Source organism: Mauremys reevesii, linkage group 18 (assembly GCF_016161935.1).
Source record: "Mauremys reevesii isolate NIE-2019 linkage group 18, ASM1616193v1, whole genome shotgun sequence".
Lineage (NCBI taxonomy): Eukaryota > Metazoa > Chordata > Testudines > Geoemydidae > Mauremys > Mauremys reevesii.
Genome location: NC_052640.1, coordinates 30,756,948 through 30,784,633, shown reverse-complemented (window position 1 = coordinate 30,784,633; position 27,686 = coordinate 30,756,948). Strand labels below are relative to the sequence as shown.

The 27,686-nt window shown below is 52.7% G+C and overlaps 1 protein-coding gene across 1 annotated transcript in view; it reads right to left on the bottom strand.

Annotated features, from left to right (window-relative positions):
* Positions 1-628: 628 nt before the first annotated feature.
* Positions 629-27,686, bottom strand: part of CABP7 (calcium binding protein 7) — a 61,827-nt gene continuing 34,769 nt past the window's right edge. Inside the window, exons 3-6 of the mRNA XM_039505447.1 lie at positions 17,839-17,982; positions 9,283-9,395; positions 6,431-6,584; positions 629-785 (exon numbers count right to left, since the gene is read on the bottom strand). Of these exons, the coding sequence (XP_039361381.1) occupies positions 658-785; positions 6,431-6,584; positions 9,283-9,395; positions 17,839-17,982 (539 nt within the window). The 3' untranslated portion in view covers positions 629-657. The remainder of the gene's footprint in view (positions 786-6,430; positions 6,585-9,282; positions 9,396-17,838; positions 17,983-27,686) is intronic.

Below are 27,686 nucleotides of genomic sequence, written 5' to 3'. Positions count from 1 at the left end.
CCCAGGGCCATATACAACAGGCTCCCTGATGACAACAGCAGCACAGCTGAGGTGAAAAGTGTATGGTTTCTGGGACGTGTGGAGATGGTTATGGGGAGATGGTGCTACAGCTAGTGGTGGAATCCAGCCCTTGTTATTGAGGTCCATGCAATGCCCGAATCTCAAATAGAAAATCTCAATGAGTGTGTATTGCTTACGGGATGATTTGGTTTATCATAAATATAGAGATATAGAATATATTATATATCTGATAGGACTCTAATCTCCGGTTATAAAAGCACACGCTATTGCATCACTCAGAATGGGGGGGGACTCCATGCACGGTACATGCACTTTTGTTTTAATCTAAATGTTCCACAAACAGCCATGCGAGTCCAGGTGACCTCTCTTGCCCTGAGGCGAGTGGGAGCCGCCTCAGGGGAACCCATGCGCTCAGCAGACACGATGGCCCCATCTCCTGGAAGGGCGCTCCCAGCGGAGGAGGGGAAGGGCAGATGTGGGTGAGGAGTTGGTGGGTGTGCACAGGACACGTTCCATGGAAGAATAGTTTGTTTTTTTCCTCCCCCCTTTGTGTATATATTCTATAATATATATATATATATATTTATATATGTCTGTGTGTCTTTGTTCTTCTGGTAAGCAGTCTGTCTGTCTGGGTTACTTCATCCCGCTCCTCAGCACCTGATTGGCGGCGATCAGCATGACGCTGATGATGAAAGCGATGGCGAAGGCGCAGATGAGGCTCTTCCGGACACACGTCTGTCGGATTTGCTGGTTCGAGCAGGCTGCGGGGGAAGTGGGGGAGAGAGAGGAAGGGGAGATGCAGGTTAGTTTGGTGTCTTCTGTCACTCCCCTACTCCCAGGCTCATCTGAAAGATTCACCCACACCCTTCACACACAGCGACTTCAGGCAGCCTTCTGCTTCCTTCCATTTGCTGTCCCTGCTTGCAGTCCTTCCTGCTAGGAAGTTCCTGGCATCTCCTACCTGGGATGCTGCAGGTGTGGGAGTCACTGTGCAGGCTCCCTCCAAGATGCCAGGTGGCTTTGCTGCAAAGCCCTGGCATGGTGCTTTGCCACTTGCCATGCAGAGCGGCAGCTGGCCCGCAAAGCACCCAAGAGGCCTCCTCCTGCATTAAAATTCCGAGCAGCCCAGAGCCAGAGTAGAACAGTCACTTTCTTAATTAAAGTAAAAAAAAAAAAGGAGTAATAAGACTCAGTATCTCTGGCTGGCGCAGTCCCTGGCTCCTCAGGGAGAGGCATTGGGCAGCATGTCAGCGCCTTTCCTCACCCAGAAGGCCTGTGATGTTGGGTACTCGCAAATGTCACCATGTTCTAGATGTACAAAGATCCCAATGGTCTCTGCAGTGGCTGAGCATAGAGACTGTACTGCTTTTACTGAATCAGAGCCCTTGTGGGGCAGCAACATCCACAGTCCATGTGGGTATGGAACACAGTGACTTCTACTGGCCAGGTGGGTGTGGAACACAGTGATCTCTACCAACCACATGTGCATGGAACATGGTGATCTCCAGTGTGTGTAGATGCTGTATGGAAATATTTGTGACCTCTGTGGTGTACATGTGACTAGACAGGGTGACATGTCTGAAACATGGAGTATACATGGGTAGAAGGTGGTGACCTCCACGAGATGTGTGTAGAATACAGGGAGTACGGGGAGCTCAGAAGTGTACATGTCCAGAATGTGATGACTTGACATTCTCTTGGGTGGGCTGGGGAATAGGGTGTGGACAGGGGAGCCACATATTAATCAGCCATATTTGTTGGCCTCATATTGAGAGCAGTAGCCAATCAGTGCAGAGGGATTTACTGCAGCTAATCAGAGCAGATGTATTTGCATAATTGTAATATATCTACTCAAGAAAGTACAAAGCCCTACGCTGTGATTGCCTAACAATGCTCTGATTGTCAGCCAATCAGAACACTGGGATTTGCATACTGTACCATGACTGATAAATAACTCTATAGTCATACAACTCAGAACTCCTCAGCCAATCAGAGTTCAGGGAATCCCCTAATGAGAGAGGAGTGTACAGTTAGAAATCAGGAAGTGCACTTTGATTCCCTTAGGCAATTAGGGATAAGACCTTACCTTACCCATTATCAAAATGCAGCCATCTCTGGGGCAGAACAGGCCAGCTGTCCTTCTAGACATTAGGTTCTGCCATGGCCCCTCTTATTTGTCTCCTCTCTAAACTAAACAGCCCGAGATCCTTTCAATCTCTCCTTGTATGGGATTTTCTCCAGGGCTGCAATCATTTTTGTCATGCCCTGTGTTGACAGGCTGTATACCTCGTCCTGGCTCTGAAAGGAGGAATGTGAGCCTGGGGGAGCAATTAACTTGCCTGGCTGCACCTGGAGGGTGGGCCAGGCCTTATTGAGGGTGAAGCCTAGCTGGGGAAGGAGCTGGGTGATGACTATAAAGACAGGAAGCTGGCAGCAGCAGGGGGGCCTGCAGGGAGAGAGGGAAAGGACCTTGGCAGTCTAGGACCAGAGATTGGTGAGACTGTGGGGAAGAAGGATGACTCCTGCAGGCTGATGACCTGGGAGAAGACACAGATCTGGAGCAAGCCCTTGTGGCCAGCTCTGACCCAAAGGCAGGCACTGGACCTCTGGGGAGAAGCCCTAGATGGTGCTCAGTGTTACAAAGAGCCCAGAGAAGTGCTGGGGGAAAGGCTTATGGCAGCAAGGAGACCAGGGAGGCAGTGGAAGGGGGTATTGTGGGGCCCCTTGATGTTGCTATTTAAAAGCCAAACAGCCTTCCAGGAGTCTGGGGCTAGACAGGCCCCTGGAAAATCTTGCACTTTAAGAGTTTTAAAGAAGTAAAATTTGGGTTCTGTTAGTATTTAGCTGTGATTTCTATAAAGGATGAAAACAGCTCTGCTGCTGTTGCTCTGCTTAGCATGGGTTAACCTGGGACCTATCTCTGCCTTCCTGACAACAATCTGGGATCCCTTGAAGAGCATTGTGGGGGGGGGCAAATATCCCCTCTGCCTTGGCGGTGCCGGTCCTGGTCCAGAGGGCGGATGTGAAATGGCCACTCAACTCAGACTGCACAAAAACTGCCTCTAGCTCAGAGTGCTGGGAAAAGCCAAGGTCTCCAAGGACCCCCACCCACACATGGCCTGACCGTCTCATGCTCCTGGGTTGCCCCCTGACCTGAGAGGGGGGAACTGGGCGGGGGGGAGAGGGACACAGCCCAGTGTCCCATGGTGGATGGGAAGCCCCATATTCACTCGTGATGCATCACAACAAGCCCACTGGCCTGCTCCCTGCTTCTCCAGACAACTCTGTAGGGGCAAGGTGGCTGATGTGGGCAGGTGACACGGGCACAGGGACTGCAAGTATGGCTTGCTCCTTACCGCGGTCTGGCTGCAGGGCTGGCCCACAACATTTTGGCACCTCAGGCGGGGAGCTCAAATGATGCCCCCATGTCTCCTTGCTTGGGACAAAACTCTGAAAGGTCTCAATTCTGCCTTCTTCCCGTTCTACTCCTCTCATCGTACTGCTCTGCTACCCACCCCAATAAAGGAGAACTAACAACTTAAAATGCCTTGTTCAAAAATTTTAAGTAACACTTAACTTTCAAACACCTGAACAGCAAATGTAACTTTTCTTGTCTGCATAGTAAACATTGGCATTTTTCTCTGTTTGAATAATCAAAGTGCTGCTTTTCGGGCCTTCTTGGCAGGGCTGCCCAGAGGAAGGGGCAAGTGGGGCAATTTGCCCCAGGCCCCGCAGGGGCCCCCACGAGAGTTTTTCGGGGCCCCTGGAGCCGGGTCCTTCACTTGCTCCAGGGGCCCTGGAAAACTCTTGCAGGGCCCGGGCCCCCAGAGCTTCTTCTGCTCCGGGTCTTCAGTGGCGGGGGGTCCTTCCGCTGAATTACTGCCGAAGCAGGACCCACCGCCGAAGTGCCGGGTCTTCGGCAGTAATTCGGCGGCGGGTCTTCGGGGCACTTCGGCGGCGGGTCCCAGAGCGGAAGGACCCCCCACTGCCAAATTACCACCGTAGCGGGGGCCCCCCGCTGCCGAAGACTCCAGGCCCCCTGAATCCTCTGGGCGGCCCTGCTTCTTGGTTGCAAAGATTTGAACTGCTTCTTGAAGGTCCACAGTCTGGGCCAGCTCATGCTCTACTGAGATGGTTGCAAGGCCGACCAGCCTCTCCTGTGTCATTGTGGAGCGCAGATGTGTTTTTATTAACTTCAGCTTGGAGAAGCTGCATTCTCCACTGGCAACTGTTACAGGAAGGGTTAGAAGTATGTGCAGAACAACAAAAGCATTTGGAAAGAGGGTGGTCATCTTATTTGTGCACATATATTCCAGAATAGCCTTTGGATTGATCCTGCTGGAATGTATCTTGAAAGGGCTTTCAGTTCATCACCAAAATCACTCGCATCGTCGTGCACGTCATCATGTGTCAACACTGTCTCTAGTGCCCTGCACTGCTGGTGTAGGTCTTCTTCAGGTATAGTGAGGAGTTTTGGAATATCCTACAACATCCCAAATATACTGCTGTGTTCCTTGAGCTGCATGAAACGTTCTTCAACTGACTGTATTACACAATCTAGCACCCGGTTAAAGAATTCAACTTTGAATTGTTGTTTGGGGTCTCTTCTGGGATTATCCCGTGCCTCGTAATCAAAATGTCTTCTTCAGTGACTCTTGTATTCTTGAATGGGTGGGAAAATAGCTTAAGTGTGAAGTTCCTCTGCCAACTTCTGTGCACTCTTCAGAACGTTTTGAAACGTTCTGACTCATCTGACTGGTAAGACTGTAGGTATGACTTTGCTTTGTCCAGTTGTTCCGTTGCTCCAGATATATCAAGGTCAACACCTTGGAGTCTCTTGCTTACAACGTTTATGTTAAACAGTATGTCATGCCACCAGGGCCGGCTCCAGACCCCAGCGCGCCAAGCGCGCGCTTGGGGCGGCATTTTGCCGGCAGAGCGGCAGGCGGCTCTGGCGGACCTTCCACAGTCATGCCTGCGGGAGGTCCACCGGAGCCGCGGGACCAGTGGACCTCCCGCAGGCATGACTGCGGAGGGTTCGCTGGTCCCGCGGCTCGGGTGGACCTCCCGCAGGCATGCCACCGGAGCCGCGGGACCAGCGGAACCTCCGCAGGCACGTCTGCAAGAGGTCCCCCGGAGCTGCGGGACCGGTGACCGCCAGAGCGTGCCCTGTGGCACGCCGCCCTGCTTGGGGCGGCGGGATTCCTAGAGCCGCCCCTGCATGCCACAACACTAAGCCCCACAGAAATTTGAAGTTATGTAAGTTTCTGGTGATTCCATTTCTCTCTGCCACTGTTCTCCCATGAACAGTTCCTGTCATAGCATTATCCTCCATAATGGCAACTATGGCATCATCTATCTTCCCAATTTGGTGTTTGATAGGCTTTATCACCTCCGCTCGAATTTCCTATCGTGTGGCACTCAGTGGTTTCAGTGTCAGAGAGGATGTTCCCAGATGTTGCTTCAAAATTTGCCATCGATGAGTTGATGCAGAGAAAAATACATAGATGCTTCGAATTACATTAAAAAATTTGGCAGCCTCAGTAGAAGCTGATGCTGCATCGCTGACCACCAAGTTCAATGAATGAGAACTGCATGGGACAAAAAAATCTCGAGGGTTTAACCACTCACATCCTCACTGGGGCCGGAAGGCTCCCCGTAAACATTTGTGTCTATGTATCTCAGGAGAGCTCCTTCCTGCTTAGATAGAAAAGCTTCCTTTGCTTTCTTTCTTTTTCTGAATGCTGCCCCAGAGGGGCGTTTTCTTCTTTCACTCATGACTGCTGTTCTGTGCCAGCTATAGTGGCTCCCAACACTCAGTTGAAGGGGACAAATAAGCAGGCTGGTAGCAGGGCCTGAGTGAGGGAAGATATCAGCGTCTTAAGGGCCTAACTGGCTCCTACTACTTCAGTTGACTGTCTGTTCCCCTCAAGTGGGTTCAGGGAAGCAGCAGGAACCAGGAAGCTCCCTGAGAAGCTGGTGTGAATCAGTCCAGGCTCCCTGGGGGCTCCTCCTCCTCTCTCTCCCTGCAGCTCCTGCTGCTTTCTGTTATTCCCTCTCACCTTTTCTCCTGCCTGCCTGTTATGTCTCTTGTGCTGTCCTTCCTCCAGCACAGCACTCCACCATCTCTGTGCACCAGCAGCAGACACAATTTTCTACGCTCTGGGTCCTAGTGGCCCCTCCACAGTCTGGCACCTGAGGTGGCTGCATCAGTTCGCCTCATGGTAAGGCCAGCCCTGTCTGGCTGCTTCAGGCAGCAGCAGAGATGGACAGCAAGTCCCTGGACGCTGATTGTAAGCTCCTTGGGGCAGTGTCTGTACGGAGCCTAGCACCGTGGGGCTTGGCCCATGCTCCTAGGCTCTATGGTAGCAATAGTGAGTGGCAGTGCTGGGGAAGGGTCACTTACGCTCCACGTCGACGGGGCACTCCTCGGCATTGCCCATGTGGCTTTCCTCCTCCGTCATGATGATGTTCTCAATGTCCTTCATGGACAGGTGTTCGCAGAAGGTGTCGTAGAGCAACCGCTTCAGCTCATCCACCGTCAGCTTCTGCATGTCGCACTGTGGCAAGGGGAAGCAGCACACAGACCCCTCAGGGGGGGATGGCAAGAACCGCCCCATGTTCACATGATCTCCCTTGGGCATCATGTGACTTCCAGCTGTGTGTCGTGGGGACCAGCGCCTGGCACAGCTGTCACTGATCAGTCACCACCACACACCTCCGGTCACGCAGGGAGCACAGCCGCAGCACAGCAGCTGCTGATCTCACATGGGGCAGAGGCCTGGCACCGTGGTCCCCGACACCTGGCCGTCATGCAGTATGTGTGGTGTCATGGCTGTCATGTGACCTAACCATTGAGGGCAGGGACACATTGACCCCTGTGCTGGCAGTAGGGAGGAAGGGGAGCCAGGGGAGGCCCACGGTGTGATTGACAAGCATGATGGCAATGTCACAGATAGGCAGCTGCCCTGCCAGAGTGATGGCTGGAGCAAAGACTAGACTGCTGTGCCCTGCAGTGCGCCCCACCAGTAGCGTAGCTAGTGGGATGCATCAGAAGCAGCTGCTTCTCCTCCCCACATTTTTAAAAAAGCGGCGCCTCACGGGCTCCGCTCTGAACTGCCTGCCCGGCTTCCGCCCCGCCCCCGCGGATCAGCTGTGTCTCCCAGCTGTGTCTCCCTCCCAGGAGGGAGATAGCTGATCGCGGGGCGGAAGCGGCGCCTGCCGGCCAGCACTGCCAGCAACACGGCCGAAGGAGCCATGGGGCGGGCGGCTGCGGCAGGCCGGCGCGGAAGCAGCTCGCTCAGACCGCGCCTGGCGGGGCTCGCTGCCTTCTTCCCCCACCCCCCAGGAGGTAGGGCCAGCGCTGAGCTGGGCTGGTGCTGCACACGGCGAGCCCCTCCCAGGCTCTCCTGGTCCTGGGGGCAGCTCCAGCCCCCTCTGCACAGAGAGCTCCGGGGACTCCAGCCCACTCCCATCCCCGGTAACCCCTCCCCAAGCTCCATACCCCATGTACCCCTCCCATGTACCCTGTGCCCCTGCCTTTCCCTCCCCTTCACCTCCCCTCGTACCTCTGTCCTCTGCCAGCCTCCCTGTACAGCCATGGGTGGGGGCGGCGTGGCCGGGGGGGCGCAGCATGGCCGCAGTGTGACCGGAGGAGCCAGCCAAAGGGGGGAGGGGGCGTGGCGTGGCCGGAGGAGCCGGGGGGTGTGGCCAGAGGAGGAGCCAAGGGGGGGCGCCTTTTTAATGTTTGCTTGCTCCCCCTGCTGTTAAAACCTGGCTACGCCACTGCACCCCACCAGCCCCTAGTCACACCAGGAGCTCTTTGCTCTTATAGGGCTGGAGTCAGTAGGGTGACCAGATGTCCCAATTGTATAGGGAAAGTCCCGATTTTTGGGTCTTTTTCTTATATAGGCTCCTATTACCCCCCCACCCCTGTCCCGATTTTTCACACTTGCTGTCTGGTCACTGTAGGAGTCAGGGGCTCTGAGTCCAGTTTTCTCATCAGGGCCCTGACTGTCTCCCTTTTAGGAGTTGAAGCACAAACAGGAAACCACCCCCAATCAGGAAAATGAAACTAAGCCCTGCCCTGGGTTCTGCCGTGTGAGCGTGCACCAGGTGTGATATGTCCAAGGAGGGCTGATGAGCCACCCAGAGGAGAGGCTCCTGGAGATGCTAAAGATGGGCGAATTGGGCTCCTGGGGAGCAGTGCAAATCAGAAAGAGGCCAGGCTGTACCCTGCTGTAACCCCACTGAGACCAACGGGGCTGGGCCAAAGGTAGGGTTGATCCAGAGGCAGCTGATCGTGTCAAAACAAAGCTAAGTCTCATTAAAGAAGATGCTCCCCTAAGGTGTTTCTCTTGTGAGCAAGGGAGGAGTGGGCATGAGGCAGGCCCATGGCTTGCTCCTTCACTTCTCTGGTGTACAGAAAGTAGACCTGGCTTTCCAGAAAGGAGGTGTGGTCAAGGCCAACTCCCTCCCACCCCCAGAATCCCTTCCGAGAAACTTCCAAGTGGGGTTTTCAGCAGACACAGGTGCTGGGGTGGGTGGGTGAGTGAGGGGTCACTGCTGGAGGGGTGGGACGGTGTATGGTAAGGGTGGGCTCATTGATGGGGGGCGTGTGGTGGAGGCAGGGGGTCAGGGCTCTTTGCGGGGGGCTTTCTGGCTGGGCTTGTGGCAATTGTCATTGGGGCACAAGGCAGCGGTGTGTCCGTGCTGCACCACAGGCAGGGTAGGAGCAGTGGGGTCAGCACAGGTTCCCTGGGGAGTCACATGAGCATTCCTTGGGCACGTCAGTTGTTACCTCTCCTGCCTCCAGCTGCGTTCCCTGTATCCGCTCCTCCCCCCCTCAGGCTGTCTGCTTACCTGATTGCACTGACCCCATCAGCTGCCCCTTGGTGCTATTTGGAATAGAGAGGGTCCACGTTGGAGCCTGCTGTGGCTGGTACAGGCAGTGGCTGTTTGCTGGGCACCTCGTAAATGAGGAACTCTCATGGGTGCTGTCCTACCAGAGCCTCTTCTTGTGTGATGCATCTGCACGCCCCCCACCCAACCCCGAACACTGGCTGCTCCTTCCATGGTAGAGCCCCAGGGGCCTGGGGGGAGAACTGGGATCAGTCTGTACTTCTTGGCCTGGAGTAACTTTGGGATCTGCTCTCCCTCTATATCCATGACTCCCCTACCCCAGGTTTGGGGATCTCAAGAGGAGGCGTCAGGGCGAAGGGAGGGCGTGGAGAGGCCCACAGATGAGGCACCAGTTACCTTCCAGAAGACAGTGTCGAAGTCTGTGCCATGGAACTTCTTGGGGATCCCTGAGGTGGAGAGCTTGGGCCCCAGTAATGTCACAAACTCCTCAAAATCCACTTGCCCATCCCCTGGGAAAGAAAGAGGCAGGAGTTACCTCCCCTGGGTGCAGGTGGGACGCTCACTGGAGCTCTGTCTTCTCTCCCCCTTTGGTGCCCTGTGGATACATTTTCCAGCCAAACCCAAACTGATTTCAGCCCAAACTGGAACATTGTTTTTATTTAAAGTTGAATTTCCTTCTGAGAACATTGATAAAATGATTTCCCCATGTTGTCAAACTGGGGCGGGGAGGAAGGGGTCCCCTGTTTTCTGACCCATGCTAATGGTTTGCCCTGGGGGGTGGCAATCACAGACCCCCTGGGGCTGCTGATCCAGGGGCTCCATCTCTGGCATGGGGATGTGGCCTGTGTGATTTGCTGGAGGTGGGGTGGGGGGGAATCCTGCCCATTCCCCAGGCCTCACTGGAGAGATCCACCCCTCCGTCCCCTCAGTGCTGCCTCTTCCCATCAACCACCAGCAGGGGGCACCAGCACTAGAGGGCCTGTGGAAAGACGGGAACGGGCCAAATCCCTCCCTAGCCTCCCCTCCCCTACCACAAGTCCTATGGGACCCAATAGCTATGGAAGAAGAACAGAAGAGGAGAGAGACAGAGGGTGGTAAAGGGAGAATGGGACAAAAGAAACTTGCAAGAGAATCAGGTGTGGGGGCAGGGAGACTGGTCCTGAACAGAAAGAGATGCTGGGGTATGTGGAAACAAGGGCTTGATTTGCATTGCCCGACACCTGGAACTGTGCAAAGGGGCATGAAATGCTCCCGGTTAGATTGAGTAGCTTTTCCCACCGACTCTGTGCTGGTGCCGGTGAGACTCAGGCCCAGAGCTGGGAGCAGTGGAGATGGGGACTTGCAGAAAGGCAGCAGAGCATGTGAAACAGGAAAGAAAATAGGCTGAACTTGGATGAGAGAGTGAGGAGCTCAGGGCTCAACAGCCAACAAGCACCCTGTGGGGGCAGCCGGGGGGCTGTGAGGCAGGAGCCCAGCTGGAGACAGGGACAGTGAGATTCGTAGGGGTGAGAGTTGGCACAGTTTGAACAGAAAGGTTCATTTTCAGTGAAAAACTGGCACTTTCCCCAAAATGACTCGTTTTTTCAAGAAAAATCATCGCCACTGTCAAAATATGATTTGTGTTGCGGTAGCGCCTTAGAGCCCCGGCCCTGGCCTGGCGCCTGTTGTGCTAGGCATTGTAGACACCCGGAGCAAAGGGGCCGTCCCTGCCCCCAGAGCTTACAAGCTGCTGTAAATCTTCTGGGATTTATTTTCAAAAAAGCTCCTGCCCTTCCCTCCTCCTTGATATTTTGGGTTGAAATGTTTTCCCAAAGGTTAATTTTTGATAACCATTTCTGTGGTGTTTTCAATATTCAATTTAAAATAAGTAAATGCAAAATTTTGAATAGATGAAAAATGGGTCAGTTTTGAACCCTTCCGACAGCTTTGAAGTTTTGACAGGGCCAGAGCTCTGCCCAGTGGCTTTTGTGCCCCGCCCCGTCCCCCTGGCTCAAAGGACGCGTGTGTGGTAATGCTCTGTTGCACAGTTCACACAGCAGGGTTGGCTGCTTGTGCCAAACCCTGATTTCCAAATGCAGCCCTGTTAACGGGCCAGATACAGTCTCTGGGCTGGGGCTGGGGAATCCCCCACTGATCAACACAGCACAGAGCAGCCATGCTGTGTGGGGACATGCCATTGCATAGCAATATCTGTGGCAGCCGGGAGGGGCGGGCGACATGGGGGACAGAGGCAGGGATCGTGTGAGCCACATGGGCACTATGGATTAAGCCATCGGCACCAAGAGAGGGACCTGGCCAGTCAGTGTGAGCATGGGTAAGTGAGCATGGCTCGAAGGGTAAGTGAGAAGGAGAGAGCGTGATGCAGAGGAGATGTAAAGAGATGACAGGCAGAAAGCTGGGAGGGAAATAGAATGGAGTGAAGGAGAGCGAGACAGCTAGGGCAGAGAAAAAAGAAGAGAGAACAATCCGAGTGAGAGAGACGTGAGCAGAGGAGACAGGGAACGATCTCAGCCAGAGATGACCCTCTGTTCATCTTGTGAGAACAACTGATCACCATCCTCTTTTTAAGAGCCCTTAACGTATTTGAAGAATGTTATCAGGTTCCCCCCTCAGTCCTCTTTTCTCCAGACTAAACATAGCCCTTTTTTTAACCTTCCCTGACATGTCAGGTTTTCTAAACCTTTGATCATTTCTGTAGCTCTCCTACCTGCCTGTACTTTAGACCTGTCCCCAGGACACAGACACTGGGCCAGATTGGCAGAGACCCTGGGTTTTTTTCGCCTTCCTTTGGTGCGTGGGGCATGGATCACTTGCAGGTTTAAACTAGTATAAATGGTGAATTCTCTGTAACATGAAGTCTTTAAATCACGATTTCATAGAATCATAGATTATTAGGGTTGGAAGGGACCTCAAGAGGTCATCTAGTCCAACCCCCTGCTCCCTCCTTCTGGGACTTGCTAATATCCATCCCAGAGATCTGGGGCCTGTGCCAGCAAAGCCAGGGGAAGCCAGCATTAATGCTCTCCTTGATGCTGGGAACTTCCTTCCGCTGTCTCTGAGAGAGTAGGGCCCTCTCCAGAACTGCAGCCCGCCAGCAGGATCGGACACTCAGAGACGAAAAACCCCAAAGATCACAGGGCTCCCTGAACTGTTGCCAGCAAAGGACAACAAGAAACTCTGATCCCACCTCATTGCTAAGGTTCTGAGACACAATGAAAGGGCTGAGCTGGAGAGCAGAGCCTGGGAGCTTCTGTGACAATGCCGCTGGTGAGCTGGGGATCAGAACCTGGGGAGGGGTTACCAGGGAAGATGGGCCATCTGAGCTCTGGGGATGCTGCAGGAAGAGCACTATTACAAGGGGATGGGAAGCTGGAGCACCAGTATGTTTAACCAGTCCAGAAAGGAAAGATGTTAGCTAACGAGGCCGAGTTTCTTCTAGGAACAGAGTGGTATTTAAACTACCCCCTCCCCTTTGTAGCAACCTGCATGGAACTTGGAGGGAGAAGCACAGGGTGCAGGAGGGAAGAGTGTGAAGATGCCCCACAAAATCAGTCTGTGTGCACATGGCTGGAATGCCCTTTCTAAATTGTCCTTTTAGTAAAGAGCCAGTTTAGTTTTCCGAGTTTGGAGTTCTCACGTGCTACTACCTGGCATGCAGTACATGAAACACGAGTGACATATTTGCCTCCCCCTGTCTCAGTCATAGTTGAACACGGTCTGGCTGCTGGTGTGAAGGGAACCCTTCAATCCTGTACAAGCCCGATTGGGCAGGAAACAGAACAGCCCAAATGCAGGGAGTTCAATTTCCGAACCTATCTCAGGGGGCCAGGATCATCCCCAGGCTGTGGGAGGGGGGGATCGGGCATGGCAGGCCATGTGCCATGCTTTTTGAGCGTACTTCTCTTCCACGTGGGGAGGGATAGCTCAGTGGTTTGAGCATTGGCCTGCTAAACCCAGGGTTGTGAGTTCAATCCTTGAGGGGGCCATTTAGGAATTGGGGACAAAAATCTGTCTGGGGGACTAGATAACCTCCTGAGGTCCCTTCCAACCCTGATATTCTATGGTCAGGAAGCCTTTAAAGAGACTGTGGGGTGTTGGAGATGGAGCTGCTGCCCTCCCTGGAATCAGGTGTCGATCCTACACCAGTAGGCCTAGTGCTTAAGGCACCATGCATCACCATGAACAAAGCTTTGTGCCTGCAGGACAAAGACCTTGGGGATGGATGGATGGGGGGCTGGCTTGGGAGGCCTTTGGAGGGGGAAGGTGTGAAATGAGTTGGGATCTCACAAAACCACCTCCACAACTTGCTGAATTGGCCTTGTTGATGGCATTCTGAGCAGAGAGAGCAAGGAGAGAATGATGTTTGGAGGCTAAACTCCCTTGTCGCCCAGAACTGGACCCCTAGAGGGCAGGGCTGACCCACATTGGTGGGGCAGAGCAGTGGGGTGCTTGCCCTGCATTGGTCTGTGCTGTACCTGTCCTGTGGATAAAAAGAACTTTGATCTCCACTGCTGGTATAAAAATTAATAAGGGAGGGAGCTGGCAGCCTTGCCTGAAGGGCTTTTAAAAGTTAAGAACCCCCCCATCCAATACATTAACATGCTGTTTAAGGTCCCAGATCAGTAAAAGAGCGACAGGTGCAGATTTTAAAGTGATCAAAGGACTGTAAACCTGCCTCTGATCTCCATTACTCTGTGGCCATCTGTACAGTGGAGCTGCTCCAGATTATACCCATGTCAGAGAGACCAGAGTCCAACCCATTGTGTGGAAAAACAAAGGGACTGGTTCTGTCCCTTGCCCCAGCTTCCAAATGCTGCTGTGCTGCTGCATAGGGGATGAAACTCTGCAGCAATGGGCTGGGGGAAAGGCTGCAATGCAGGCATGGTGTAGAGTTGCCATAACCAGCCTTATGCAGTGCCCATTGCAAGCCCTGGCACGGAGGGAGCATCTCCATAGCTCACACCTCTATAAGGATTCGGCACTGCTGCAGGCACTGCATAGGCAGCGCTTGGGAGGATTCCATAAATTAGAGCACCCCTTGGGCTGCTCTAATTTCTGATGTGGGCCACAGAGCCCCTGGAGTAGCCCAGAATCTCAAAGCCCCTTCTGAAGGCCCAGCACAAACTCTCATCCCAAGTCCCTCCTTTATTTACTTGACAGGGTGTGGTATATGTGCAATAGACACATGTCTTGCTAGCAGCATGTTCCCTGCAGTCTTTATGTTGCTGTTGGTCTTGGTAACGTTATCACCTTTTGCAAGGAAACAAATCCAGCAGCTCTGGATCTCAGGCCTAAGGCTCTCTGATCCCCTCTAGCTCTCACTGCGCCCACGAGATGTCACTGACAGAAGCACAGCTGATCAAAGCCAGTGCAGCAGAGCTGGGCTGGGGCGGTGATGCCTAGCTCTTCCCAGCCTTCGAGAAACAGGCTGCAAATTAGTAGTCACACCAGGTCATTGAATTCCACTAAACGAAGCTCATATGTCATCACAGCCGCCATGATCATGATGATGATTAATATTTATACTAAGTGTTTATAGTGCATCGTAGAGTACCCAGCTCCTTACAGACACAGAGGCAAAGATATTCTCTACTCCTTCTAACACAGATGAGAGAAGCGATGGCCCAGGAGGAGAGGGAGGGGGAAGTATTTTTGGAAGAGGTGGGTTTTAGGGAGAGACTTGAAGGAGGTGAGAGGTTCCTCCTATTGGGATCCAGGAAGTGGGCGGGCGGAGCCTCCCCCCAGCCTAAGGGAAGGATCCACAGGACCTGGAAGCCAAGCGATTCTGGGGGACAACAAATGAAATAACAGGGACAGGAGTGCAGTCAAAGGGTCAAACATAGGGAACCTGACGGGGAGGTGAGAGGCCCTGCCAGCGTTACAGGGTGGAAGGTGAGCAGGAAGGCGAGGGATTGGGAGGAGAGCTGGGAGTGGCTGGGGAAGCAGAAGACAAGCTCAGAGATGTAGGAGGTCCCACAGGGCTTGGGAGAGGCTGAGTCTGTTGCCCTAAAGGGAGCTGATGAGGGTTTCTGGGAAGGATGAGGGTGGCCTTAGAGGCAGTGTGGTGACTAGTCTGGAGGGAAGGAGGACACAGTGCGACAGGCAGGGAGGGCAAAGGCCTGGGGAAGGGTCTCCACCAGACTCATGCCACAGAGCTGTCTGGTGCCGGGGGGTCTGATAGCAAACAGTTAGATAAGGGAAAGTGATGGATCCTTCATGGCAAAAGAGACAGGACTTAACTGGAATGAGTTCCAGGGAATTCTTTTACAAGGCTGCTGGGCACAGACACCCCCTGGAGGTCTCTCTGGTCCTGCAGCTCCCAGCCTGCACTGTCCCACCCTGGATTCTCCTGTCACAGAAGGGACAGCTGACTCCACTACAGGTCCAGTTTGAGATGTGTGGGAGGGAGAGATGGTGCGACGGGAAACAGAGGTCAAACTGCACTCTGGTTCCAATGTTACGCGGGCTGACTCCCTAAATGGACACAGTCCACATGCATGCACACAGATATCTGCATTTTCCCCTCATCCTTGTTACCAAGAGCACTTTAGAAGATTAAATCTGAAAGGGTTTATTGAAATCTAATTTATTGTTCACTGGTCATGTTGCTTATTTTTTCACTGCACTCAGCTTTGACAGTGAAACGACTGTAGGCTGGTCAATTTCGTTTCCTGGTTCTGGGGCTGAGCATAGCACTGTGATATTTAGGTTCCCCATGCTGCAGGGGAAGGTGTGCATTTAAAACTGCTTTCAGTAAAAAAAAATTCCTACAGCTGAAACAGTCCCTTACAGGGCTCAGCAGGGAGGTAGAACCCTAAGCCTTCAGATCCACAGTACAGCGCTCCATCACTGGAAGTAAAGGAGCAATATCATTACCTGGTAGCAGTAGTAGGCTACTTTTCCTGTGATGGACACATCCCGGAAGGCACTGCGGTACACACATTGCCACATCTTACACAAATGTTTCTATTCCTATTAGGATTTTGTAAATCCTGTTGTAAACTCTAAATATTGAGCCTATAACTAGAATCATGGAATCTCAGGGTTGGAAGGGACCTCAGGAGGTATCTAGTCCAACCCCCTGCTCAGAGCAGGACCAACCCCAACTAAATCATCCCAGCCAGGGCTTTGTCAAGCCTGACCTTAAAAACCTCTAAGGAAGCAGATTCCACCACCTCCCTAGGTAACCCATCCCAGTGCTTCACCACCCTCCTAGTGAAAAAGTTTTTCCTAATATCCAACCTAAACCTCCCCCTCTGCAATTTGAGACCATTACTCTTTGTTCTGTCATCTGCTACCATTGAGAACTAGCTGCCTTCCACCTCTTTAACAAATGTTTAAAATGTAAAAGGGCAAGAAGGATCAGGTGCTTGCAATGAGCAGATGGCAGCAAAAATGGAAAATAACTAGAGAAAAGGAGAAGCCCTTGGAATATGGATCAGCTGCATTTCCTTTCCCACTGGCCCAGGTACTCCAAGACAAGAGTGGCGAGCTGACAGCACAGCTCCAGCTCCACTGCGGCAGAGGGCAGAGGCAGTGTGAGTGGCTGTGGAGGAAGGCAGCTCTGGCAGCACGTCCATCCCATACTCAGACAGTTGCAGTCACACTCACACACCTGAGCGTATTTCATTGAGCTGTCACCTTTTACAGCAAAGAGATTATATCCATTCTCAAAGAAAATATTCTCTTTAGCTGGTGACATCAAATCTGTAATAGCATTGGCAATGCGGCTTGCATTAAGAGTCACGGCAGCGAGACAACGGAGTGCAGGAAGACAGAGGATGGAGCAGTGTAGGAGAGATGGAGAGAAGGAGAAAGATAAGGGAGGAGGAGAATGCTAAGGGGTACGATTCCCCGCTGCAGGATATGTGTCAATGAGAGTTACTATGGGGGATATGAGGGACCCTGAGAGATGGCCAGAGAGCCATGAGAGATGGAGGGATGGAGCCAGTGAATGAGCAGGAGAGAGAGATGGAGAAAGTGAAAGATGAAGAGGTGGCAGGAGAAGGAGCTGGAGAGAAACCCAAAATGAGAAAGATGATGTGAAAGAAAGCTAGCCGGAAAGAGACAGCAAAAGATGGGAGAGAGATGACAGCAATGGTAGGAGAGGGAGTGAGGAATTCAGTGGAGAGAGCGAAGGGGCACTTTGGCAGAGAGGGGTTTGCTTGGGGCAGTGTGATTGCGGTAGTTTGGGGGCATGGGGAGCAGGCTGAGCTGGGTAAATGACGACCCCCATGCAGGGGGGCTGGAACAATTTGTATAGAGGGGGGCTGAGAGCCCTTGAACCAAACTGTAAATCCTGGTTATAATGGAAATCACTTCAAGCCAGTGGGTGCAGCAACCTCCCCAGCATCGCTAGTTCCAGCACCTATGACCCCATTTCTGCAGTCTGTGACTCCCTGCTGGCTGAGATGCTGCAGCTACCCAGACCCCAGCGAGGCAGTGAGACATCCTGCCCTGATAGGGAATCAGAATGGGCCACCCAGGAGGGCTTTCCTGGCCCTGCCATCTCTGCTCCTCTGGGCTGGAATCACCCCACAGACACAGGAAGATATGGAGTGTGTGGGGGACAGCATCCAGGAAGGGGGGATGTTTCTGCCTTCCCCCTCCCTGGGAGGGCATCCCCTAGCCTCCCTGGCCACACCTCCTCCCAGTCCAGCCAGGCTCACTCTTGGGGAAGTGCTGGCCTCTTGTGACAGCCCTGGCTTGCTGCCTCCCTGACTGGGCTTTCTGCTTTGCACCCCAGGCCCATGCCTAGCCCCATGTACTGAGAGCAGGGGCACTGGGGACCAGAGGCATCGCCCTCCAAAGGGAGGATGGAGTAGGAAGGAATGTGGGAGAAGTCCCAGGGGAATGAGGGAGCTCTCTGCTGTGCCCCCGCAGGCCTGTCCCAGGAAGGTCCTAGGGTCTGCGGGGCAGCGCCACGCCCGGGGCAGAAGAGACAAGACTTACCATCCATGTCCAGCCGCTGGATGATGACCTCCAGCTCCACCTCATTGGGCATGTAGCCCAGGGAGCGCATGGCCGTGCCCAGCTCCTGCTTAGAGATGAAGCCGTTCCCATCCCGGTCGAACACTTTGAAGGCTTCCCGGATCTCTGTGGAGAGGGAGGGGAGTGAGGGTGGCAGGTGGGTTGCCCTGGGGCATTGACTCCCAGGGGGTAGTACAGACAGGGGTCCGATTCTCCCCACCCCCTCGGCATGGTAGTGATTCTCACTGGGAATGTCTGCTGTCCTGTAGGGATGGGATCTTCAGCTGGAAATGTGCTGCTTAAACTCACAGCATTATCTGTCGAGAGTCGTTTTCCGGCGCCAGTCCCTGAGCACCTCATGATCTCTAACACGTTTATCCTCACACGTTCCCAGGAGGCAGAGCTGAGCTATTATCCCCAGTGCAGAGATGAGAAACTGAGGCACAGAGAGACCAAAGCCCAGAGCCTCTAAGGTATTTAGATGCCTAATTCCCATGGTAATCAATGGGAGTTAGGTGGCTAAATACCTGTTTGTTGAAAAATAACCAATCTTAAAAATAGGTTTTACAGGCATGATTTTACTGGCTCCGGCCTAATGACGCTGTTACAGTGATGTCTGGAGAGCGGCTCATTCCCTGGTGTTTCAGCATGTTCACTACACCGTGCCAGCCGCCAGCTCCAGCCCACGAGCTGCAGCCCTTTGAAAGTGTCTTGTTGCAGTTTAATGGATTCATTTCTAATAACCATGGAGCGAAGCCATCCCTGTTGTGTCTGCACCCTGGGTATTTACTGAGTTCTGAGTGAGCACGTGTCTAAAAAAGGGTTATGTGAATGTTCCAACTGTGAACATCACACGCCGCCTGGATCTGGGGGGAAGCTCTCGCTCCAGACCCAGCTGCTTGAGTTGCAGGGAACAAGGTAGAAAAATTCTACCAATTTAGAATCATAGGGCTAGGAGGGACCACAGGGGTCATCTAGTCTAATTCCCTGCCAAGATACAGGAGTTGTGTCAAAGGCCTGGTCTACACTGGGGGTGAGGGGGAGAGAATAGTGTCACTGAAGTCGATATATCTTAGGTCAACTTATCTCACGTCCTCACGGCGCGGGGTCGACTGCCGCTGCTCCCCCGTCGACTCCACTTCCGCCTCTTGCCGCGGTGGAGTACAGGAGTTGACGGCAGAGTGATTGGGGAATCGATTTATCATGTCTACACTAAATGAGATAAATTGATCTCCGATAGATTGATCACTACCCGCCGATCCGGCGGGTAGTGTAGACGTACCCTAAACCATCCCAGACAGATGGCTCCAGCCTCCTTTTGAAAGCCTCCAGGGAAGGAGCTTCCATGACCTCCCTGGGCATCTGTTCCGTTGTCCTGTTGTTCTTACAGGTAGGGAGTTTTTCCTGAGATTTCATCTAAATCTGCACTGCTGTACTTTGAACCCATCGCCTTTTGTCTTGCCCTCTGTGGCAAGAGAGGACAACTATTCTCCATCTTTTTTATGGCAGCCTTTCAAGTATTTGAAGACTGCTATAATGTCCCCCCCTTAATCTCCTCTTTTCCAAACTAGATGTAAGCATGGTCTGCTGAATTCTTCCCTGAGAACTAGGTGGGAGGGGAAGATACTTCAAGAGCAAGCGGTATTTACATGAGCACACCTACTCTGCTTAGTTATCCAGTAGATAGAGCGCTGTGTTGCTCAAAGTGATCAACTTTGGCTGGTGGTGGGTTACAAAGCACCTTAGTATCCTGAATGCAGGGGTAGTGAAATGCTGTTACCAATGTTGGCATTATTGTGAACAAGGAGGGGAGGGATAGCTCAGTGGTTTGAGCATTAGTCTGCTAAACACAGGGTTGTAAATTCAGTCCTTGAGGGGGCCATTTAGGGATTTGGGGCAAAAAATCTGTCTAGGGATTGGTCCTTCTTTGAGCAGGGGGTTTTGGACATCACTAAGATGACCTCCTGAGGTCCCTTTCAACCCTGATATTCAATGAACTGTGCTTAACCTGTCCTAAATGAGAGGGTGACCCTCGGCTGAAAGGACCTCATTAAGCCAGGGGGTCAGAGGCCTGTGGAAGTAAAAGGGGTGGGGACAGGTGCTCTAGCCAGGAGGTGTGTGGCACCTCCACTAGGGTCCTTTCCAGACTGGTTTAACCCATTCCTCCCCACTGTTCAAATAAAGAGCTGTATAAGCTTCATTAGGAGCCTCTTTACTATTTTAAATAATCAGAACTGAAATCACTTGAGGTGGGGCAGTTTCTGCACAGCCTGCAGAGTTCAGAATTACTAAGAGACGGATGTGCAGAGGTCACAGCAGAGAGGCAAGTAGCAGCAGCAGATGACTCACAGTCAGCTAGTGAATGAGTGGCTGGTGAGGCAGCAGGGTCCAGGACTGGTGGGACAGCCAGAGGAGAGGAGCTGCAGCTGGCAGGGCGGCCAACCAAAGCAAGTGCTCAGATGCTGAAGCAAGCAAGGTGCCTTCCTCCCTGGGTGGGAGGCAAACACACACAGCTGCGCCTCTAAACCCTGGCGTCCTCACTGACTAAAGGACAACCACTGAGTGGGGTATGGTGAGGGGCAGGGAGGGGCACAGAAAAGGGACTTTTGCTTGTTAGACTCAAGAACATGAGGCAGAAGGCACAGCCCCATGCACTCTGGGGTGGGCGTCCTGCTCACAGCTTTATGATTATGAATCCTGCTTGTGGCATTTCCCCTAATTAATGTCACGTGACCTCCCTCCTTTCATTAAAAGTTAATTTTCAGCACTCACACTCTGTGCTTGTGAGGGGGGAAGTGTTGCCTCCCAGAGGTGCCCAGGGGTGGTGTGTAATTTTCCCAGGTTACCAGGCGGGGGCTCGAGCTGGTCCTGTGCTGTGTCGATGGAAAGAAACCCCTAGATATTGAACCCGGCTCTGGTTGCTGCTGGGTCCACCTGGCAGAAGGGTTATATAAACATATCCAGTTCCTTCAGCCTTTGCTCATATAGCCTGCATTCCATCTTTGAGCATCTTTCTCATTCTCCTCTGGTTCCTTTCCAGTTTCTCTACATCCCTTCTATACACTGGTAACCAAAATTGACACAGTACTGCAGCTGAGGCCTAACCAGTGCCGAGTAGAGTGGCACTATCACCTCCTGTGACTTGAATGCTATGCCTCTGGTAATACAACCTAACATTTGGCAACAGCATCTCACTGTTGACTCATGTTGAGGATGTGATCCACCAGAGCTCTCAGATCCTTCTCAGTAGTGCTGCTGCCAAGCCAGTTATCCCTGGGCATTTAGTTTTTCTTCCTAAGTGGAGCACCTTACATTTGTCTTTGTTGAATTTTATGTTGTTATCTATAGCCCAATTCTCCAATTTATCAAGATCCCTCTGAATTTTAGCTCTATCCTCTGAAGTGTTGGCAACCCCCGCCCCCAGCTTTGTGTCATCTGCAAACTCGTTCAGTCTGCTCTCTAGTCCCACATCCACGGCATTAATGAAGATGTTAAACAACACTGGGCCCAGAACAGATCCCTGTGGAACCCCATTTGCAACCTCTGTCCAATCCAACATCATTCCATGAATAGTTACTCTTTGTTTGCAGTTGTTTAACCAATTATGTATCCACTTAATGGTAGTTCTGCCGAGCCTGAATTTCTCCAGCTCACCTATCAGCATGTCACGTGGGGACTGTGTCAAAACTCCCATGGGTCTTTATTTGTTGATTTTAGAGGGGATGTGTCTGAAAACAGGGCTTATACGTGAACTAGGTCACATAATACTTAGAAGTTACAGAGGGCTTCTTGGGTCTGATCCCTGAACTGCACTGTGCTTTAGATTGGGTCCCTAATCTAGAGATTATAAAGCTCTTTTACACAGCGGCATCAGTGGCATTATCTCCATTCTACAGATGGGGAAACTGAGGCACGGAGAGGAGAGGTGACTTGTCCAAGGTCTCTCAGTATGGCCATGTCTGCACTCAGCAGCACTGTAGTGTAGCTTCTTCCTGCAGTGATGGAAGGGGTTTTTCTGTCAATGTAGTTAATACCCCTCCCCAAGCGGTGGCGTCTGGGTCAACAGGAGAATTCTTCTGTCGACCAAGCCACATCCACACCGGGGGTTAGGTCGGCTTAACTATGGTGCTTCACACCCCTGGGCACCATAACCATGTTGCCTAAGCTTTTAAGTGGAGCAGGCCTAAGGCAGCGGCAGACCTGGGAGTTGAACTCAACCCTCATGACACCAAGTCAAGCACTGGACCACAGCACTTTTATGCCTAGCCCTTGTACCAGGCTCTAGTCTGTGTTGTAAGCAGGGCCTCAGGCCATGGCTATCCTAGCGAGCTTACAGCAGTGCAGCTGCGCTGATGCGGCTAGAAGTGCTCTGTGTAGCCGCTCTAATCCTGTTGGCTTAATTACTCCACCCACAGTGAGCGGCGGTAGCTTAAAGTGCCATAAATTACATCACACCCCTGAGCGACATAACTTATATTGACTTAAACTGTAGTGTAGCAATAGCCAAAGGCAGCAGCAAAGTTGTGCTGTGTCATGTGACAGACCCAGGTCCAGCAGGACCCATCATTTCAACAGGCAGTGTCAAAGACAAGAGTTCGCAGTGGCAGCTCTCTGCAGATTGGAGGAAGCTGGCATTTAGCTGGCGGGTGAGCACGACACCTCCCTCTCCTGCTGCCATGCAGGCGATTAAGTCTATAGGCATCTCTGTGTCTTTACTTAACTATCCACCTCACCAGCCGCTTTCTGGGCATTTGCCTGTAATTATATCTCTGCTTCGCATTACTGTTCTGCAAATTAATCACCGCCATCACTTCCTCGTCTATAGCAGGGACCTGCCCAAACAATTGCCAAGGAATCCGCTAAAGAGCAGGGACTGCTGAGCTGCTCTGTGTGCGCCGTGTGGGTAAGCAATGAAGGGTCTGCTCACATACTGCGATGGCTCCCTACATGCTTCCCTCCAGCTGACCCCCGGCACCCCACCCAGGCCAATCCCATGGGGGCTGGTTACTGCACATACATGTGACCCTTTCCCTTCTCAGTACATCAGATCACGGCCATTCTGTTCTGGCTACACGGACTCCTCTAGACTGGGCAAGGCTGCAGCTGCCTGCCATTCTGGGGGTGTTCTTGAGAAGATCTGGTGATTTGTGGGTCCCCAAGGGGCTGGTTTTCATATGGCACATGGCCCCTATGGGAGGGGACCCACAGCTGCCATCACCCCCTTCTTGTATGCGGCGCCCTCACCTGAGCCCTCCGATGTGCTGATCCTACCTTCACTGCCTCTCACTCCCTGTCCCGCTTCACGCCCCCAGCCCTCCCAGGATCTTCCTTCCTTCCCGTCCCTCCCTATTCTCCTTTACTTGGTCCCCTTTCTCTGCTCCCTGCCCTCGTTACCTCCTGCTGTCACCTGCATGCTCCTATCTCACCTTCCCCCCATCCCTACTGGTCCTGCCTCCATCCCCTCTCTCTTCACACTTGCTCTCCCCTTCCCAAAGCCCTCTCTCCCTGCCCCACACTGCATCCAAGCTCCAGCTCCTCCTCCTTCACGCACTTAGCTGAGCAGAGGCTGACACACTTGGCCTCCCGTTCGCCTGGCAGCACTGACATCCAGAATGCGGGTTCTTCAAATGCCTCAGCCCCTGCTGCACCAGGCCCACAGCACAAGGGCCACTGGCTGCTTCTCCATGCTCCAGTGCCCGTCTCCCTTCACAGTGAAATGCCCCCTATAGGAAAGTGACATTGGCGAAGGAGGCAGTGACTCTCTAGGGCCACCTCCTGTGGATCTCCCTTTGGAGAAGCTTCTCTGTTGGCCGCTTAGAACCCCGAGCACGTGCTGGCACGGCCAATGCACACACACAGCTATAATTCCCCTCAATTACTGGTTCCATAACCATAAATGTCGATAAGAAGAATTGTACCAGGTTCTCAGGCAAAGAGATTCTGAAACCAACCTACACTGCAAGGTCTTTGTGTTAACTCCTTCAGCTCTGGATTACAACAGAGAACCTGGGCTCCCCTGACACTGAGACACAACTGCCCTCCCTCTGCTATATCACAGCACCTGGGAACCCCAGCACTGAGAGACGACTGTATCCCCGCTGCTATATCACAGCACCCGGGAACCCCAGCACTGAGAGATGACTGTATCCCTCTGCTATATCACAGCACCTGGGAACCCCAGCACTGAGAGACGACTGTATCCCTCCGCTATATCACAGCACCTGGGAACCCCAGCACTGAGAGACGACTGTATCCCTCTGCTATATCACAGCACCCGGGAACCCCAGCACTGAGACACGACTGTATCCCCGCTGCTATATCACAGCACCCGGGAACCCCCAGCACTGAGAGATGACTGTATCCCTCTGCTATATCACAGCACCCGGGAACCCCAGCACTGAGAGACGACTGTATCCCCGCTGCTATATCACAGCACCTGGGAACCCCAGCACTGAGAGACGACTGTATCCCTCTGCTATATCACAGCACCCGGGAACCCCAGCACTGAGAGACGACTGTATCCCCGCTGCTATATCACAGCACCCGGGAACCCCCAGCACTGAGAGATGACTGTATCCCTCTGCTATATCACAGCACCTGGGAACCCCAGCACTGAGAGACGACTGTATCCCTCTGCTATATCACAGCACCTGGGAACCCCAGCACTGAGAGACAACTGTATCCCCGCTGCTATATCACAGCACCTGGGAACCCCAGCACTGAGAGACGACTGTATCCCCGCTGCTATATCACAGCACCTGGGAACCCCCAGCACTGAGAGACGACTGTATCCCCGCTGCTATATCACAGCACCTGGGAACCCCAGCACTGAGAGACGACTGTATCCCCGCTGCTATATCACAGCACCCAGGAACCCCAGCACTGAGAGACGACTGTATCCCCGCTGCTATATCACAGCACCTGGGAACCCCAGCACTGAGAGACGACTGTATCCCTCTGCTATATCACAGCACCTGGGAACCCCAGCACTGAGAGATGACTGTATCTCCGCTGCTATATCACAGCACCTGGGAACCCCAGCACTGAGAGACGACTGTATCCCCGCTGCTATATCACAGCACCCGGGAACCCCAGCACTGAGAGATGACTGTATCCCTCTGCTATATCACAGCACCCGGGAACCCCAGCACTGAGAGACGACTGTATCCCCGCTGCTATATCACAGCACCTGGGAACCCCAGCACTGAGAGACGACTGTATCCCCGCTGCTATATCACAGCACCTGGGAACCCCAGCACTGAGAGACGACTGTATCCCTCTGCTATATCACAGCACCCGGGAACCCCCAGCACTGAGAGACGACTGTATCCCTCTGCTATATCACAGCGCCTGGGAACCCCAGCACTGAGAGACGACTGTATCCCTCTGCTATATCACAGCACCCAGGAACCCCCAGCACTGAGAGACGACTGTATCCCTCTGCTATATCACAGCACCCAGGAACCCCAGCACTGAAACACGACTACATCATGAGAAAAGGAGAACTATTAGCCCAATTTTACAGATGGGAAATGAAGCCCACAGAGACTTGCCAATGGTCATCCAGTCTGTGGCAGTCTGGAAGGAACCCAGATTTCCTGAGCCCCAGGCCAGCTCCTTTGCCCCAGATCAGCCTTCCTCTATTTCATTCCTTTCACCGTGTGGCTTTTTCATAGAGAGATGAAAAATGTAAGGAAGGAAAAGAACAGAACAGATACATCAGGTGAGAAATTGGCCATTTGAAATAAATAGGAACATTAAACATGAATTAGAAATCATGTAATGTGAGGTTTTTTAGCTCTCCCTCTTTCAAGTGAATTTAGAGCTGGCAAATGATACCAGATTGACAGACCTGAAATCTCTTTAGTCACAGAACGCTACAGTCTGGACAATGATGGGGCGATTTTCCTACCATCAGTGTGCCACACAACCGTGATGTGGAAGGACTAAGCCTAGGGATGGAAGGGCCCCATGAATACATAATTCGTCATCCCCTTATAATAGCATCCACTACTGCTAAGTGAATTAGTTCAAAGAGTTACTCCATTACTGACACTAATACTTTGAAAAGTCTCTAGAAAACTGGATTGGTACGAGAAGTTTGGAGAAAAGCAAACATGGTACTGGTCTTCATTCTGGTGAACAAAGAACGAACCTGACAAATACTAGATTGCAATGGCCAGTCTCACTGCAATCACAGATAAAGTAAACAGGGCAAATATCATAGAATCATAGAATCTCAGGGTTGGAAGGGACCTCAGGAGGTATCTAGTCCAACCCCCTGCTCAAAGCAGGATCAAACCCAACTAAATCATCCCAGCCAGGGCTTTGTCAAGCCGGGCCTTAAAAACCTCTAAGGAAGGAGATTCCACCCCCTCCCTAGGTAACCCATTCCAGTGCTTCACCACCCTCCTAGTGAAAAAGTTTTTCCTAATATCCAACCTAAACCTCCCCCTCTGCAACTTGAGACCATTCCTCCTTGTTCTGTCATCTTCTACCACTGAGAACAGTCTAGATCCATCCTCTTTGGAACCCCCTTTCAGGTAGTTGAAAGCAGCTATCAAATCCCCCCTCATTCTTCTCTTCTGCAGACTAAACAATCCCAGTTCCCTCAGCCTCTCCTCATAAGTCATGTGCTCCAGCCCCCTAATCATTTTTGTTGCCCTCCGCTGGACTCTTTCCAATTTATCCACATCCAAATATGCAGATGAAAAGAAAAAGCACTAAAGCCAGAGGAAAGAAGAGCTATGAGCAAGTAATCAATGTGTTATAAAGAAACAAATCTTTCCATGTAAGCATAAAACACTTTTAAAAACTAATTTTTTAAATAGAATTGTAAAATTAGCTGATGACAAGAACGCAGTGCATAGAATACAGCAGGGTTTTAGTGAAGTGTTTTATGCAGCGGCTCATGACATCTTATCCATAACATTCATGTCATTTGGCTTGTATGGGAACACTGATTAGAAACTTAGCTGAAGGACTGCAGGCAGAAGGTAAATGGCATCTGTGACAGGTTGGATCACAGAAACCCCCCTGGGAGCTGCCAACTGATGTGTCAAGACTACCTCTGCTCCTGCTTTCCCTTCCAGCTCGGGACCCCAGCACCCTGTCTTGCTGAGCTAGACACTCCCATCTGCTCCAACACAGACCCAGGTTTACCTGAAAGCAGCTCACAGAAGTGTGCTTGTCTTTAGCACTCAGATGCCCAACCATAGGCATGCGCAGCACATTTCATTAGGGTGTGCACCCAGGGAATTTGATTATTATTATTTTTAAAGGTGAACATCATAAAGGTTGGGGTGCGGGAGGGGGTGAGGTGTGCAGGAAGGGGCTCAGGGCAAGGGACTGGGGCAGAGGAGGGGTGCGGAGTGCAGGAGGGGGCTCAGGGCAGGAGGCTGGGGTGCAGGAGGGATGCAGAGTGCAGGAGGGGGTAGAGGGCAGGGGGATGGGGTGCAAGATGGGTGCGGGGTGCGGCAGGGGGCTCAGGGCAGGGAGTTGGGGTGCAGGGTGCAGGACGGGGCTCAGGGCAGGGAGTTGGGGGGGTGCAGGAGGGGGCTCAGGGTAGGGGTTGCGAGGTGCAGGCAGGGGCTCAGGGCAGGGAGTTGGGGTGCAGGAGGGGTGCGGGATGCAGGCAGGGGACTCAGGGCAGGGGTTTGGGTGCAGGAGGGGCATGGGGTGCAGCAGGGGCTCAGGGCAGGAGTTGGGGGCAGGGTGCAGGATGGGGCTCAGGGCAGGGAGTTGGGGTGCAGGAGGGTGCGGGATGCAGGCAGGGGACTCAGGGCAGGGGTTTGGGTGCAGGAGGGGCATGGGGTGCAGCAGAGGGCTCA